Source organism: Perna viridis, chromosome 1 (genome assembly GCF_037379345.1).
Source record: "Perna viridis isolate PV_CMFRI_1.1 ecotype Kerala chromosome 1, ASM3737934v1, whole genome shotgun sequence".
Lineage (NCBI taxonomy): Eukaryota > Metazoa > Mollusca > Bivalvia > Mytilida > Mytilidae > Perna > Perna viridis.
The window spans coordinates 37,633,899-37,649,183 of record NC_142445.1 but is presented as its reverse complement, the minus strand read 5'-3'; the positions used below and the strand labels follow the sequence as shown (position 1 = coordinate 37,649,183).

The following is a 15,285-nucleotide window of genomic DNA, read 5'->3' as shown; positions in this document are numbered from 1 at the left end:
AGATTTTCATTTTTCAGATCATTGTCACGTGAAGTCCAACGGTCACATAAACTGTCATGGCTGCCTCCATGAGTAGAAGTTTTTTCTCCTTGAAAACTCAGGTTTTTCCTTGTAAGTATAACCTCTCCTGAAAATTGTATTCATAATATGATATTACTAAGTGTTTGTACACTATGTTATGTAGTTGAAAACTAAAAAGTTACATTGAAAACATTTTAAACAATAAAGTTGACTCTGCCTGAATGAAGTCAGTGTAATAATAGACCCTTTTCGGCTTTTGTGCTAACGTTGGGGTAGTTGATGAAGATGCGTAGAGCATGCTCAATATACACTTCCGCGAGGAAAATTCTTTTGTTCTACCGAAGCCCTACCTCGCGGAACTGTATATTGAGCATGCTCACCAGGTTACCACAAAAGGGTCTATTGTCAGTATTGATAAGAAATTAATTTAATTATACATGGCGTCACATAAATAAGATACTGTTAAGATTTGAATAGAAATATTTTCTACGACTTTATTGACACCTATCATCGTATAAATTGTCTTAAATGACTTGCTCATTCATTAAAGCCAACAACAGCTTCTCCCTAAACATTGAATCGTTAAATTCCGATGAGATTTTTAATTCTCGGTCCCAATATTTACATTGTCAAAAGTCGACCATGTTTACAGTGATCAGGTTGCTAGGAGATGTTGTTAATGTTTAAATGGTTTGTCCAAAAACCAAAGAACCCAGAATGCATTTCTGCGCTAATTCAGATATCTCAGATTTATTCTACACGAACATCATACAGCACCGAGAAGTTGATCAAGCAGACGATTGTCACAGGAGATAAACGGGAACTACATACTTCATTGTAAACAAATCGTCCTGTAGAAACCAACATGGCGGATATTAGTATAGGATTTACCCATAAGGATTCGTTACGCACGATTTCAGTCAATAAACGACTCGTTGGAACTATCACATCATGCATATATGCGAACTATCTTAAGATTAAATAAAAGAAAGGCAACTCTAGCGGTAAGTCCCGACAGTTTAAAAAATAGAGCTTCAAATCGAAAATGTGCTGTATGTGACGTCGAGTATAGATGTGATGGGCAGTTAATTCTACAGCTTGGTTTAAGCATTGGAGGTCATAGATAAGATATCCATAGTTACCACTTGAGGATTTTGCAACATCACACAGTGACCAACTCTACGGTCACAGGGGATATTTGATTTTGAAATTCAAGAGAGGCCTTGGTCTTGACTTTGAGACCATAACCAGTAATCAGGGATGAAAGTTTTTTGCTTTTTTTAGGGCAATTTTGGTCATTTTTGAGATCAATCTAAATTCGTTGAGAAAATTTCAGGAGGAGGTGGGTCTGATTTTGACGATTTTTTGCCCAGTTAGCCCATTCAAAACGCCTGGTTGTGTCTCTGATTAAATAAAAATCATCCAGGAAAATGTTAGTAAATTTGACCCGTTTTCTGGATGATTCTCGGCATATTTTATTCGAAAGTTCCCACACGTCTTTTGTAAACATTGTAAACTGGTTCCGTAGCGGATGCCCTTATCAGATTCTGGTATTCTTGTGAACCAGTCCAGACTGGTTTGAAAACAGAAGTTGTTATCTCAATGGCGATAGGGTTATTTGTTAAAAGGAACCAGTTGACATTGTTCCTCATGGGTCAATGATGTTTCCAAGAGGAAAGTTACATGGAAAGAACATTTAATGAAAATATTTGAGAAAAAGGTGGAACTTCAAGTGATTTTTGTCTTGTTTCTCCAGTTCTTTGATTTGACAGTTGTGAAATTGTATTAAAAAAATCAGTAGTTTGCATTTTGATTTCAAATAAATGCAAAAATTGTAAACCATTCTCAGGTCATGCCAAAAATGGGTAAAAAAAACCTGAAATCTCTGGATAATCCAAGGCTTTGCCCCTGGGCCCACACCAGGCAAAATCTCCAGATTTTTTCAACAAATGTCGCTTTCATCTCTGAGTAATGGAACACCAATCTATGGTTCTGTCCAATGAGCAATCAAGTGTGTCACGAACAGTAGCAATTCTATATAGTTTTTTAATCGGTCCCTTGGACTTGTTTAATAAGTTACAACAAGTAAGGGTCTAGTCAGAAGAGTTTCATGTGGAGTAATAAGTGCATGGACTCCCTTGGGTTTGCTGATGGTCAGCAGTTACAGTAGAGGACCTATGTAATACTCAGAGTTCCCAGTAGTGCCTGTCCCTCAAAAAGAAAAGGGAGGTGTTATTGTGAAATTGGTAATATAGTCTGCCGAAACCAGCTGCTTTTGGGAGTGAGTTGTTAGCTCAGTGGGTTAGAGTGCTGACTATAAACCCCAACAAACAAACAAACAAACAAATAAAACCAGAGGTCATGGGTTTCATTTCCCACAGTTACATGCACTAATGGATTACTTGTCTCAATAAGTAATGTCAGATATAATCATGGTTTTGTAGAATTGATAAGGTATGTACATGTATCCACCTTTAACGAGGTGTGGTAGGAATTTAAATTTAAGACTGCCGAGGATAGGCTTTTGTTTAAGTCTCATGTAGCATGTACAGCTATGTCAGACTCTTGAGATGTGTCTGATATGTAATTTGATACACACAATAATTGGTCAACATAATGCATGAAGGGTAATTACTGAAAAGTTACTGAACTCTAGGTAACTTCCCATGATTTGCACAAAATTTGTTGACTTGCCTAAAATGGAAGAGTTTTATGTTGACCTAATAACAAGTAATAAATAGTGATATAATATTTACATAGTAACATTATCATACATGTCCAATGTTGGTATGGGAACTGCTGCTCAATATTGGTAAGGTATCAATGTTTACTACAAAGGACTTTTCAATTTTGATACTACATCAATATTTAAATGCCTTTTATAAGTAAATGTAACATAAGCAGATTTTCCTCAAATCCTTCCTCAACTTAAATTTCAATTAATTAAATTCCCTGAAATTTAAGATTTAAGTATGGTTCTGTCTAAAAACCAGACAGGGGATGATTCATCACATCTCAAAATATTCAATGAAACTGTTCAAAGAGTAATCAAGGAAACCAAGGTTCTAGTAGAAATCAAAAGAAAGCAATCCAGGGACGAAGACCAAACATGGAAAACAGACATACACAACAAAGAACATTGAGTAACTAAAATAATACATACGAAGTAACAAAAGCAAATACATTTGTTACATTGTATGTCCTTAAAACAACTCTTCCTATGTTAATTTCCTTGGATCTACTATTTATCGTGAGATACAATGTATTTTTCAACTGGTTATAGTGTAAAAATTTTGGCAGGAAATTTTCCCGATTTTTTGAAAGTGTTTAGGTACTTCTTCGTCTAAGAATGGGGCAAAATGTATATAAGGTGTGGTGCATGAATGAAAAAAAAGGTAGAGATTTTATTGCATTAACCAATTAATTATACTTGATAACCACCAGAAATAACCATTAAAGTGTTTGTAAAATTTGCCTTTTTAAGGTATTGATAGGTCAAATTTAGTCGAAATGTACTACGGAAAAATGGTCTATATAAGCAGTCAAAAAATATCTACATCACAGATGCTTCAGGATAAATTTAAATAGCTTTTTGGTTGTTTTCTAGATGTACTGAATACATTTTACGCAAAAACAACTAAATTGAGGAAAATTATGTGCCACCCATTGCCTGATTCTTACATAGAATGGTAATTAAAATATCTCCAGAGGGCAACTCTTATTTGCACTTTTATTTTTTGTTACAGTTTCTATGAAGCTTACTGAAGGATCATTTTGGAATAATTTATCATTAGCTTCTGCCTGGTTTTAAGGTAGAGCTGCACTTAAGGACAAACTCATGGATATGAGGAAGTTCTCAGTTTAAGACTTTTTTATGAGAACCAGACAAGATAGCACATATTGTACATGATAGAAAATTTCCATTATTTTTTTTAAACTGTATCAGAAAGGCATCGAATGGTATGGACCTCTGGATTCCCTTTGGATAGTAGTTGTAAAACAACTCTAAATCTTTATACAGTATTAGTTAGACAAACAAGCCACAAACATAAACTAATTATTCATCTTACAAGTAAAGAAACATATATTTAAAATGTCACAGCATGCACAGTTACATGAATTGTATCAAGTCTCACACTTTTTATACTAAACTGTTATCGGAGGCAGCAGTATTAGTCACCAAGACTTTATCATAGCTTCAGTTTGTTGCATTGAGTTTTAAAATTGATCATTTTGATTTTATTCTCTTCTATCTTGTACACAGTAATACTAATAAATGTGATTTGTTCATGGATTCAGTTTATACCTTTACAAATCCAGATTATAATGTTACAATTTCTAATTTTTCTGTATATTACTCCCACTGCAGGGTACTTTTGGCAAATTACTTCCCACAACTGCTTACTCACTTATTGTCACCAGTATTCACCATTCAGCCATTGCTGAAGAATGAAACTACTCCATATTTTATTTTAATAGATTAATAATCAAACTTAAATGATACCTGTCTGAGGTTAGAAAGCTTCCAAAAAAGATGTTGAAACCTCTCATCTTAATTTTCAGATGGAAACATAGGTTCTGTTCAGATTTGAGTATTGAAGGACTCAAAATGTATAATGAATCTTTGTATAGTACTTGATGGCAAGGCATTTGTGGCATTTTGTAGTGAAATGAAATGTGTTTCAAAAATTATAGAAGAGAGCTTGACACATGTACATGTATGAATATAACTAGGTCTTTTAAATTGTAATGAGATACCCAGGTACTAATATATATGCTTTGTTTTGTTTATCCTCATGATGTTCAAATCTATATGTTTTCACCAAAGATAAAATTTAATTTCAGTGAGTTTAAGATGTATAAGCACTACTCACAGCCATTTGGCACCAAGAGCAGGTAAGGATTTGATTTCTCATATTTTGCCAACCTTAATGAGATTGAAGTATATTATATTGAGATCTTAAGCCCAAACATATGACTTTAAGATTAGGTAAACTGTTGGAATTTTATGAATGTAGATACTTTCTAAAAGTATGAAATTGCATAACTGATAAAGTAATGAATTAAAACATTTTAAAACAATTAATAGTAAGAATCCTGAAAGAAACAATGGTAAAAAAAACTTATCAAGAAGCATGCAAGATTTTATGTATCAGATAATCCTTAAATTGATATCCTGTTTTGAAAAAATGATAAATGTTTATAATGGGTTATTTGTGAACTTTCCTTTTTTCTATTGTTCTTACTGTCTTGTATAACTGTGATGTTGTCAAATAATTGAACATGATATTCAAGTTAAACAAAATCTACCATATGCAGACCTGATCTATAGATTTTACTTGTTAAGAAATCATTTTCTAAAAAATGATTTCTAGAAAAATGAAACAGTATGTCAGTATGTGTTGTTATTAATATACATGTACATTATATTTACATGTAAGTACTGACAAGTACATGCACTTACATTTTTACGTACTAATATTTTCCTTGCAGATAAGTCTAAGAAGACTTTAGCAAAGCAAGGTGTCAAAAATGTAGTTCTAGTAGATGGAGTGAGAACACCGTTCTTGACCTCTGGGACAGACTACAAAAATTTGATGCCACATGACCTAGCCAGAACAGCTTTGCAGTATGTCATTGGTTTATGAATCATAGTTTATATTTATGGTCTATCCCCGTCTATGAGCAATTTTGTAATAAGCAAATTTTACTGAATGACTCCATTGACAGAAATATTCAGTAATTAAAATCTGAAATTAGTATTTCCGATTTAAAGATTCTTAATTAGACATAGAAAGATCATCAGATCTAAACACTCATAGAGATGATACATGTACTGTTATTCATATTCAAATGTTTTATTTCTTATTTTTTTATTGCAATTGAAAACTAAAAAAAAAGTAAATAGTGCAGTATTAACTAGTAACTTTTTACTCCAATTCTTGTTGATTAATGAGACTGCTTTCATGGTCTCATGGTAGGGCACTTGCCCGAATCATTGGTAACTTTTAACTAATTTTTGATTTATGAGACAGCTTTGGTGATCTCATAGTAAGGTACTTGCCCGAAGTGCAGGAGATAATGGGTTTGATCCCAGACTAGGTCTTTCTAATCAATAAATCTATTTTGACACAGTGTGTTTGTTACTTTCTCTGTAACTCTTAAGTGTATAATGACTTTCACTTGTCAGAACTGTACAAGATTTGTTATTTGAATACTTCTTAACTTGTCACACTATAATGTGCCTATGGGAGATGACTTTCCCTATATTATAAACATAGACTTTAAATAGCATAATTTTCATTTTCAATGGTCTATAGGTTGATTTTTTTTCTCAATTTCAGTGGATTAGTCAAAAGAACTGGTATTGAAAAAGGTAAGTAGATACTATTGAGACTTTCAAGTACAAAAGTTCTTTTAATTTTATGGTCCTGTCACTTGACAAACATACATATACATGAACTATGGTATATAGCTTTCCACTCACTTTTCATTAATTACTTACAAACGCTCCTAGGGAATTTAATATTTTTTTTGGTAAAATGTTTTACTGGTAGTTAAAGGTTCCTTTTAATTGTTTAATTTTTTTGTGTTTTCTTTTATTTGGTACTACAAACAGGAAAGGGGTATGGGTCCATGTAAATATCTGGCACATGGTAAATTTTATCCCACGGAGTTGTTTATTCCAATGTAATGTTTATATCATATGTATGTCAAATAGTAAAAAGATTTTTTAATGCGACAACAGATGGTTGGAAAACGATTTTAAAGTTCCTTAAAAAAGCAACAAGATTTTGCACAAAAGTAGAGTTATCTCCCATTTTCAATGATTTCAATGCTTTCTATGTATTTTTTCCCCTTTATCTGTTGCAGTTAAATAAAAAAACAACTTCAACTTCAAGAGGGGATGCATTTATGATATGAAATGGATGAACAATTTTTTAAAACAAAATTTATCAGATGCAACCCACTGTTAATTTGACATTTTTTAATATACCACCTTGTAAATAATTTGTCAAGTAAGATAACTTCATCTTTACTTTTAAATTTCTACAACTAGATCTTGTTTATACCGAGCATCACATGCGAGGCTATTGATAGTCAAACCAAAATAGGTATCAGACAGGCCTGCAGAAATGGGTCAGGGAAGTTGATTCAAAGTGAATGTAGCCTTTAAATTGGCTTGAAATTAAAATATGCAATTTAAAAACCAAGATAAAATTTTTTTTTTTAAAAAGAATGACTTACTAGATCCAGTGTGCATTTTTTTTTTTTAATGGATAACCGTTTTCCTCTCCTATCTCGCCCCTTTCCACTATCATCCTTTTTTAAATGCCATAGCAAACGTAAGAAAAGTGTGTAAGTGTGATGCTCGGTTGTTGGCTGTGCCTAGCTCATATTGTATAACTTGACACAGAATAAGAAAAAGTAACACATTTTACAGTTTGATGTTGTTGGGTCTTTACATTTGCCTTGATATTATGTTTTTTTTCCTTAGATATTGTTGATTACATTATTTACGGAACTGTAATCCAAGAAGTCAAGACTAGTAATGTTGCAAGGGAGGTAAGTGAGACAATTCTTAGAAACATTAAGAATGTTTTTTTTCTAGTAATTATGCTAATCATTTATTTTTAAAGACTGAAGTAAATGCTGTTATGTTGAGAAAAAAATTATTTAAGGCAAAAATGTATTCAGTTATTTAAAAAAAATCTAACAAAGGCTATTTTGGCTATTTTTAAAGTTTATTATAAAAGTTTTATATAAACTATTTAAACTAATGGTTCACAAATCAGTACTCCTTAACTGTGGTGATATTCTATGTTTTGATATCATATTTTTAGGCTTCCTTAGGTGCTGGATTTTCCAACAGAATTCCAGCCCACACAGTTACACAAGCATGCATTTCATCAAATCAAGCCATCTCTTCAGGTATGAGTCACATCAATATTTTAGCAAGTCTTTTATATACCCCCAGCAAACAAAATTTGGGCTATATAGGTTCCGTCCTTTCTTTCTATCCATCTGTCTGTCTGTCCGAAGTATTTTCTAAGTAGCTTGCAGCATTGTTATGAAAAGTTTTGATATTTAATGTAACCACAAGCAGACATGCATACTGTCAGTAATATAAGTTTTGACAAAAATTGTAGACATGACACTGTTTGAACTTTCTAGTGGAACTTTATCAGTTTAAAATATAATGTATTGTGTATATTTTATTTCACAAGGCATGAAATAAATATGATAATTATATATTTTTTTAACATGAAACTTTTTCTTTAGTATTAGATTCACGAAATTCAAAACTTTTAACCTGTTGTATTGCTACTGCTGTATTTAAATCATTTCAAAGACTGGAAAAATCTATGTACACAGTACATTTTGTCCAGGATATTTTAGGGTACTAGTGTCAGTACTATTATAAGTAATAATTTTTTTCCTGATATTGATTTGGAAGAAGGGAAACTTATTTGGTTGTGGTAAAAATTGCAGGTCTTGGATTAATAGCTTCTGGAAATGTTGATACAGTAGTGGCTGGTGGTGTGGAGTTTATGTCAGATGTTCCTATAAGACATAGTCGTAAGATGAGGAGATATATGTTAACATTGAACAAAGCTAAGACCCTGGGAGCCAGACTGTCTCTGATATCAAAGATGTTAACACCTTCAGCATTGACACCAGAGGTTTGTTATGTAGATTTTGTTAATTATGTAAATTCAAATGGAGATGTCTTACTGAATCATGGCTTCTGCTTTTATTGTAAATTTCATAGATGCTTATTATATTACTTGTCTAAATGTAATGGTAATAGGCTAGTACCCTTATTCAATGTTTCCAATGTTGCTTTGAAAAAAAAATTACTGAATATCATTATTCATGATTTTTAATCCACCAAGAAAGATTTTAAGTTAGGAAACTAATTAAACATTATTGTAAATGAAATTTTTTTTCTATTGTGGCCCTGTGCCACATGTATGTTAAAAAAAAACTGTGATCTGTTATAGAACTATATAATTTACTTTCCGGTGCGTTTCAGTTGCCTGCTGTTGCTGAGTTCTCTACAAGTGAGACCATGGGTCATTCTGCAGACAGGCTTTGTGCAGAGTTTGGTGTGACTAGGGAAGATCAGGTTAGCTAATGTATCTCATTGACATTGCTAGCATTATTCTTGTAATAGAAAAAAGAACATATATGGTGAAACATAATAATTGCATCATTGTGTAACCAAAATACAAAACAGTAAATACTAATTTCATTTTTTTTTCTTCAGAATATAACAGTCTGACTGATGATGTAAGAAATATGAAACATTTAGTTATTGTTCCTCAGAGTTGGAAACCATTGTTTTAGAGAAATTATGTAAAATATCCAAACATATTGAAAGATTTTATAGACCAAATAATGAATAATGACAATTTTACTGAACAGCCATGAATAATTATACTTAAGTTGATATCACAATTCAAGAATAATATCAAGTGACTTACAAAATAAAAATAAAATTTTTGGGGTTTTTTTTTGACATTAACTACACATAATGTAAGAAATCATGGTAATTTACTGTTATGTGTGTATAGTTGTATATAAAACAAACTTCAATATGATTTTAATTTGACAATGTTGTAGGATGCTTTTGCCATGAGATCCCATTCATTGGCTGCCAAGGCAGCACAGGAAGGCTTACTGAGTGATGTTATTCAATACAAAGTACCAGGTTAGTCAGTGATATTATTACTTTTTTAAATAAATTAAGAGAAGTTTTGAGTAGCAGGAAAGATTTGAATTGTTTTCATAAAATTTACACAGTAGACAGCTACATAGACATTCAACATCTAGTTTTAAAATTGCGTCAAGGTTTTTGATTTGTCAGCGACAGATTGTCAACACTCTCATATCTACATTACTCAATTGATTTAGATAAAATTTTGATGTTTTCATGAATCTTTTAGATAAGTCTAAACATGAACTATGACTGGCTAATATGGGAAGTTTTCTCCCTTGGAAATTGATATTTCATGAAAAGCTATAAGAGGGCTTGCCCTCTTACCCTCGTCATCTCCCAGTGGATTTAGATTAAGTTTTTATTAAGGCACTGTTCTACAAAACTTGAAAAATTACTTAAGTCTAAAGACTTTGCTAAGAGTCACCATGGAAGATCAGAATATTCTTAGACATTCTGTTTTTAGTTCTGTGGCCTGAGGTCACTATCATGAATTCCTCTGACAGTTTTAAAAATGAAGGATTATGAGAATTATTTCTCTTGAAAATTATGATTTCTTCAAAATTGTTTTGTAAGCACTCTCATGTCTATATTTCTCAATAGATTGTTTTTTAATTTATACCAAGGTTGCTATTTTGAATCTTTATGACAAATTTAAGAATTAGGAAATATAATTTTAATGGCATTGTGCCTTTCTTCTATGAAAAAAACTGAAGCAGGCAGGGTACATAGAACACTGTTTTTATTCTTTATGTTTATTATTATACAATATGTGTGTACCAGATTGTTACAATTCTATTTTGTTAACTTCACAGGTGTAGCTAACACAGTGGTAAAGGACAATGGTATCAGACCATCCTCTAAGGAACAAATGGCTAGACTGAAACCCGCCTTCATCAAACCACATGGAACAATTACTGCTGCCAATGCTTCTTTCCTGGTATTGTATTCTTATTGTTAAAACTGATAATGTTAAGGCTTTGGTAGGCCATTTTTCTTTAATAAGAAAAACAAATATGGGAATGATTCATTTCTAACCATTTATTGCCTTCGAAAAAATTGATGATGGTGCTTTTATCATTGTAGATGGAAGATGTTCTTTTGATTTATTTCATTAATTTTGTGATCAAAATTGTTATAAAGCAACCTCATAAAAAGACCTGTGAGTGCCTGAGAAGAACTCGATTTCAAATGGTTTTATATAATTAATTCTAATATGTAAAGTATTCCATACTAAAAAAAAAAAACAAATGTATGGATGAAAACAGGAACTTACAACACACAAATCAAAAATGAGCTGCTCAATATGCAATTTCACAATTTTATAAAATGTTTTTCTTGTATATCTGCTCTTAATAGAATTTGTATTATAAACTTTGTAGACTGATGGAGCATCAGCTTGTTTGATTATGTCTGAAGAGAAAGCTTTAGCCATGGGATTGAAACCTAAGGCCTACCTCAGAGATTTTGTATATGTATCACAGGACCCCAAAGATCAACTGTTATTAGGGTAATTTTCTTATCAATACCTTTCTATATATGAAGATTTCTCTTCATTATTGTTATGGTGGTTATCAATATGCTACTTTTAACTTTTGTATCAGATTATATATACATGAGTATCAGTGGAGTTCATTCTAAGTATCATGTACCACACCTTCTTGAAAGTGTCTTCAACATTCCTGAATGTATTGATATGCTTACCATACTGTTGAAGAAAAATTAACTAATGTGTGCATTAGTATGAATTGTTTTGTGATTGTTGTGCTTGTTGTAGTTGATTATTTTGATTTTAGGCTATGCCTATGATGGATGGTGATCAATGTCTTATTTTAGACAAAATAGTGCCTCCGCTCTTGCGCAATTGTCTACTTCTGTGTTGATTAATTTATTCAATTGTTCTGGTCTTACATTCTACACATATAGGATGTCACTGACGCTCCATCCATATAAGCAGTTTTGAGTTGATACTTAATTTTCAATGTTTTAATTAACAGACCAACATATGCAACACCAAGAGTTCTGGATAAAGCTGGATTGACACTTAATGATATAGATGTATTCGAATACCACGAAGCTTTTGCTGTAAGTCAGTTCTGTATTTTAAAACTGAATGCTAAATTACCAATTTTACAGCTCAATATGATTTTAGGCTTCATCTATGAGGGATGGAAATATTTTCACTAAGAAAAAAATCAGTGGTTGATGATGCACTGCTATGCTTTAAGTATGGGCGATGTCTGGACCAACGAGAATTACACCTGTGTTAAAAGTTTAGACAACTTCCGAGTTACATACCTCATTTTTGACAGAATGATTTTGAGCCACCCATATTTCAGGCCCCTACATATATAGGATGTTTCTCACAATCAATCCCTATGCAGTATTGTTTTTTTTTTTTTTAAGCTGGATAAGTTAAAGCAGTTCATGTTCTAGTACCCTTACAGTGATTCAGTTAAGAGTTTGAAATTTTTTGTTTATTATTTAATCTGTGTTTATTCAGTACATTCTTTTTTTATACAGTCGACTCCACTTAATCGCATATCGCTTTATTGCATATTTCGGTTATTAGCATAATTTTCTCCTGCCCAAAACCATTTCCTATTATTCTATTAGGGAAAAAATAACTTATTTGCATAGGCCTTGGAGGTGCATTTCGGTTTATTGCATAGAGAATTTTGCCTCGGCCAGGTAAAGACCAGTTTTCCCAAATTCTATTTTAAGCCTTCGGGTCATAAATATGTCAATCATATTTATTGTTGTAAAAACTAGATTATCATCAATCAGGAGGTGTTAATAATGGATTAAAAAAATAATGGACATAAAAGACAATATAAATGATTTCTAATTACATTAAAATAAACAAGCACCTAGGTGAACAATGACTTCTGACGACATGCCGAACATCACTTTATGATGCGGCTTGAGGTTCGGCTTGGGGTATTTTTTGTCCCTATTTAAATTCTTCCGACTACAAATGATTATCAATGTAAATTTAATTTTCTTTAATGAGCTGAACAGTTTTGAGTGAGCTTGGGTTACTAGGCATAAATATCATACGAAAATTAGAAGTCATTCATTCAGTACAATGTCTAATGAAATTCAACTACCCTAAGGTGCCCCATACTATCCACACTTCATAGGAATATATCGAGGTCAATGACGCGTATAATACACAACTATCAGTGTACAATGAACAGAGGAATAAAAACACACAGACCATTTCAAAGGCCCACAAACTGCAAACATTGATGAATATTACACTGAATCCTGGCTGAAATATGAAATATGGGATTTTCTTTCGTAGAAAGGTCAGGAAATTACTTGACTATTTATAGATGAGAAACACGTGGTTTTACTTATAAATACACACAACGTAAAGAAGGTCAATAAACAAGACAAACACAATATATATTATTATTTATTGATAAAAGAACAATACAATGAGAAGGTCTATAACAGTTAAATACCAGATCAGAAATGTTGAACAGTGATATCCCTGGTTGATCCACAGTATCGTCGTCTTACCTGAACTCACACTTCCGGTAAAATCGTAATTTCGGTTATAAGAATAGCCCAGTTATTTGCATAATTTTTACTGGCAAATAGGCTATGCAATTAAGCGGAATCCACTGTATTATATTTACACCAACTAAAAAGAACAAAGATAGTTGACTGATGCTTCCAACATTTCCATTTTGTTCTTGTTGGGTTTCAGGGTCAGATACTTGCTAATTTAACAGCCATGGATTCAGATTATTTTGCAAAGACACACATGGGAAGACAGTCAAAGGTAAGTTTATGCTAATCTGCTGGCATCTACATTGAATCAGCCAAACTATAGAACAGGCAAATTATGTTATAGGATATTGGAATTCTAACCTTTACTGTTCAATGCTAAAGTTCAAGAAGTTTTTAATATTTAAAAATTCCAACGATAAAACTATTTTTGGGACCATAGAGGGCATAGAAATTTGCTACAGTTCGTTGCAAAAATTTAGTACAGTAATACATTTAACACATAGCATGACAATTAGAGAAAAAAAGATTTAATTATACCAGCTAGATTCAGAACCTTCTTGTAAAGGACTAGAGGATAGAGTTTTTAAGTGTCAGTCTTTGTAAGAATCAAGCAGTGGGTGAAACATGGTAAAGATAACACCACTTTGAATGTTTGACTATTTGCACCATCAGAATCAAGGGGATATGGCAAGGTTTTCCATATAATTTTGTAATTTATTCAAATGCACTGAAAATGAACATTTTAATGGTGAATAATTCTGTTAAAACTATCATTTTTTTAACATTCTATTGGAAAATAATTTCTGAGCAATCAGTGATGCACAGATCAAATAATGGTCTTTTCAAGTAGAGATAACATTTTTGAGTGAAATCATAATGTCAGATCAATGGATTTTTTACATGCATGTTTCTGATCTTTTTTTCCATTTTGCTTGATTCTCACAACAATTTACATATCAGATTTTTTTTTTGTACATGTACTTATCGAGATCAATTTTGCAATGATTTATTTCACTTATTGTGTTTATAGGTTGGTGTACCTTCTATGGATAAATTTAACCTATGGGGAGGTTCATTATCTATAGGCCATCCATTTGGAGCTACTGGAGTGAGATTGGTAACAACAGCTGCTAACAGACTACACAAGGAGGATGGACAGTATGCTTTGGTAGCTGCATGTGCTGCCGGTGGAATTGTAAGTTGTGGTTCAAATGATCATGTTCACATAAAATGTTGATAATCACATTTCCTGTCATGACATGGCGCAATTTTAAATGTCATTTCTGTTTATCGGCAACTTTATTGTTTTATATTGTTCCTACTGCCTGATAATTTCTGTCTTAGGCATTTGCCATGATACTGAAAATATCAGCAATTTCCAATGACACCAACAAATCGACTGCGACATCACCAATGAACAGAAAATGTCTCAACAGAACATCACATCTTGCTCTAACTAGCTCACTCTGATATTTCCTGTTTCAACTTCAAACACTGCCTTTATTCTGTTTGTATAGAGTATTTATAATCAGATAATGTTTTGTAAAATAATGTGAAGTTTTCATGTTTTATTTGATTTGCTGAATTGCCTTTGAACTAATTGACGTACGTAGAATGAAACTCATAATTTATTATATACATTTGCATAAAGATTAATATTTAAGACTCTCCATTTTATCTTTTTTTCAGGGTCATGGAATGATAGTAGAAAGATATCCATCATAGTAGACTTTCTCATCCAACGGGGGACAATTATTTTCATTATAACTCATCCTGAAAGGACCAGTCATAATAATCTCTTGTGTAAATAATTGTAAATGATTTCATACTGTGATATTTATTTCGTGAGATCTGTACTAATTAGGTTTTGCTAAAAGTAAACAAGATAAACAACATAGAGAATTTATTGTTTATTTGTTTTAATCATGATTGTGTTGCACCATAATGTTAACAACTGTAAATGTAATTTATTGCCATTTTGCATAAGTGCTATATATGATGTTATTGGCATCAGTTAAAAA

At 32.1% G+C, this 15,285-nt stretch overlaps 1 protein-coding gene across 1 annotated transcript; it reads left to right on the top strand.

Annotated features, from left to right (window-relative positions):
* The first annotated feature begins 17 nt into the window (after nucleotides 1–17).
* LOC148628620 (trifunctional enzyme subunit beta, mitochondrial-like) lies at nucleotides 18–15,166 on the top strand. The gene is made up of 15 exons (XM_088591185.1): nucleotides 18–111; nucleotides 4,867–4,917; nucleotides 5,515–5,650; nucleotides 6,366–6,397; nucleotides 7,520–7,587; nucleotides 7,866–7,953; nucleotides 8,515–8,705; nucleotides 9,059–9,151; nucleotides 9,649–9,736; nucleotides 10,558–10,682; nucleotides 11,125–11,252; nucleotides 11,740–11,827; nucleotides 13,461–13,535; nucleotides 14,295–14,459; nucleotides 14,954–15,166. Exons 1-15 carry the CDS (start codon nucleotides 57–59, stop codon nucleotides 14,987–14,989), a joined length of 1,419 nt encoding a protein of 472 aa, XP_088447311.1. The 5' UTR covers nucleotides 18–56; the 3' UTR covers nucleotides 14,990–15,166.
* Nucleotides 15,167–15,285: the final 119 nt, after the last annotated feature.

Coding starts and splice junctions, on each gene's coding strand:
- LOC148628620 (XM_088591185.1), top strand. CDS start 57: ATGGCTGCCTCCATGAGTAGAAGTTTTTTCTCCTTGAAAACTCAGGTT. Junction 7,588..7,865: donor CTAGTAATGTTGCAAGGGAG/GTAAGTGAGACA, acceptor TCATATTTTTAG/GCTTCCTTAGGTGCTGGATT. Junction 7,954..8,514: donor AAATCAAGCCATCTCTTCAG/GTATGAGTCACA, acceptor TAAAAATTGCAG/GTCTTGGATTAATAGCTTCT.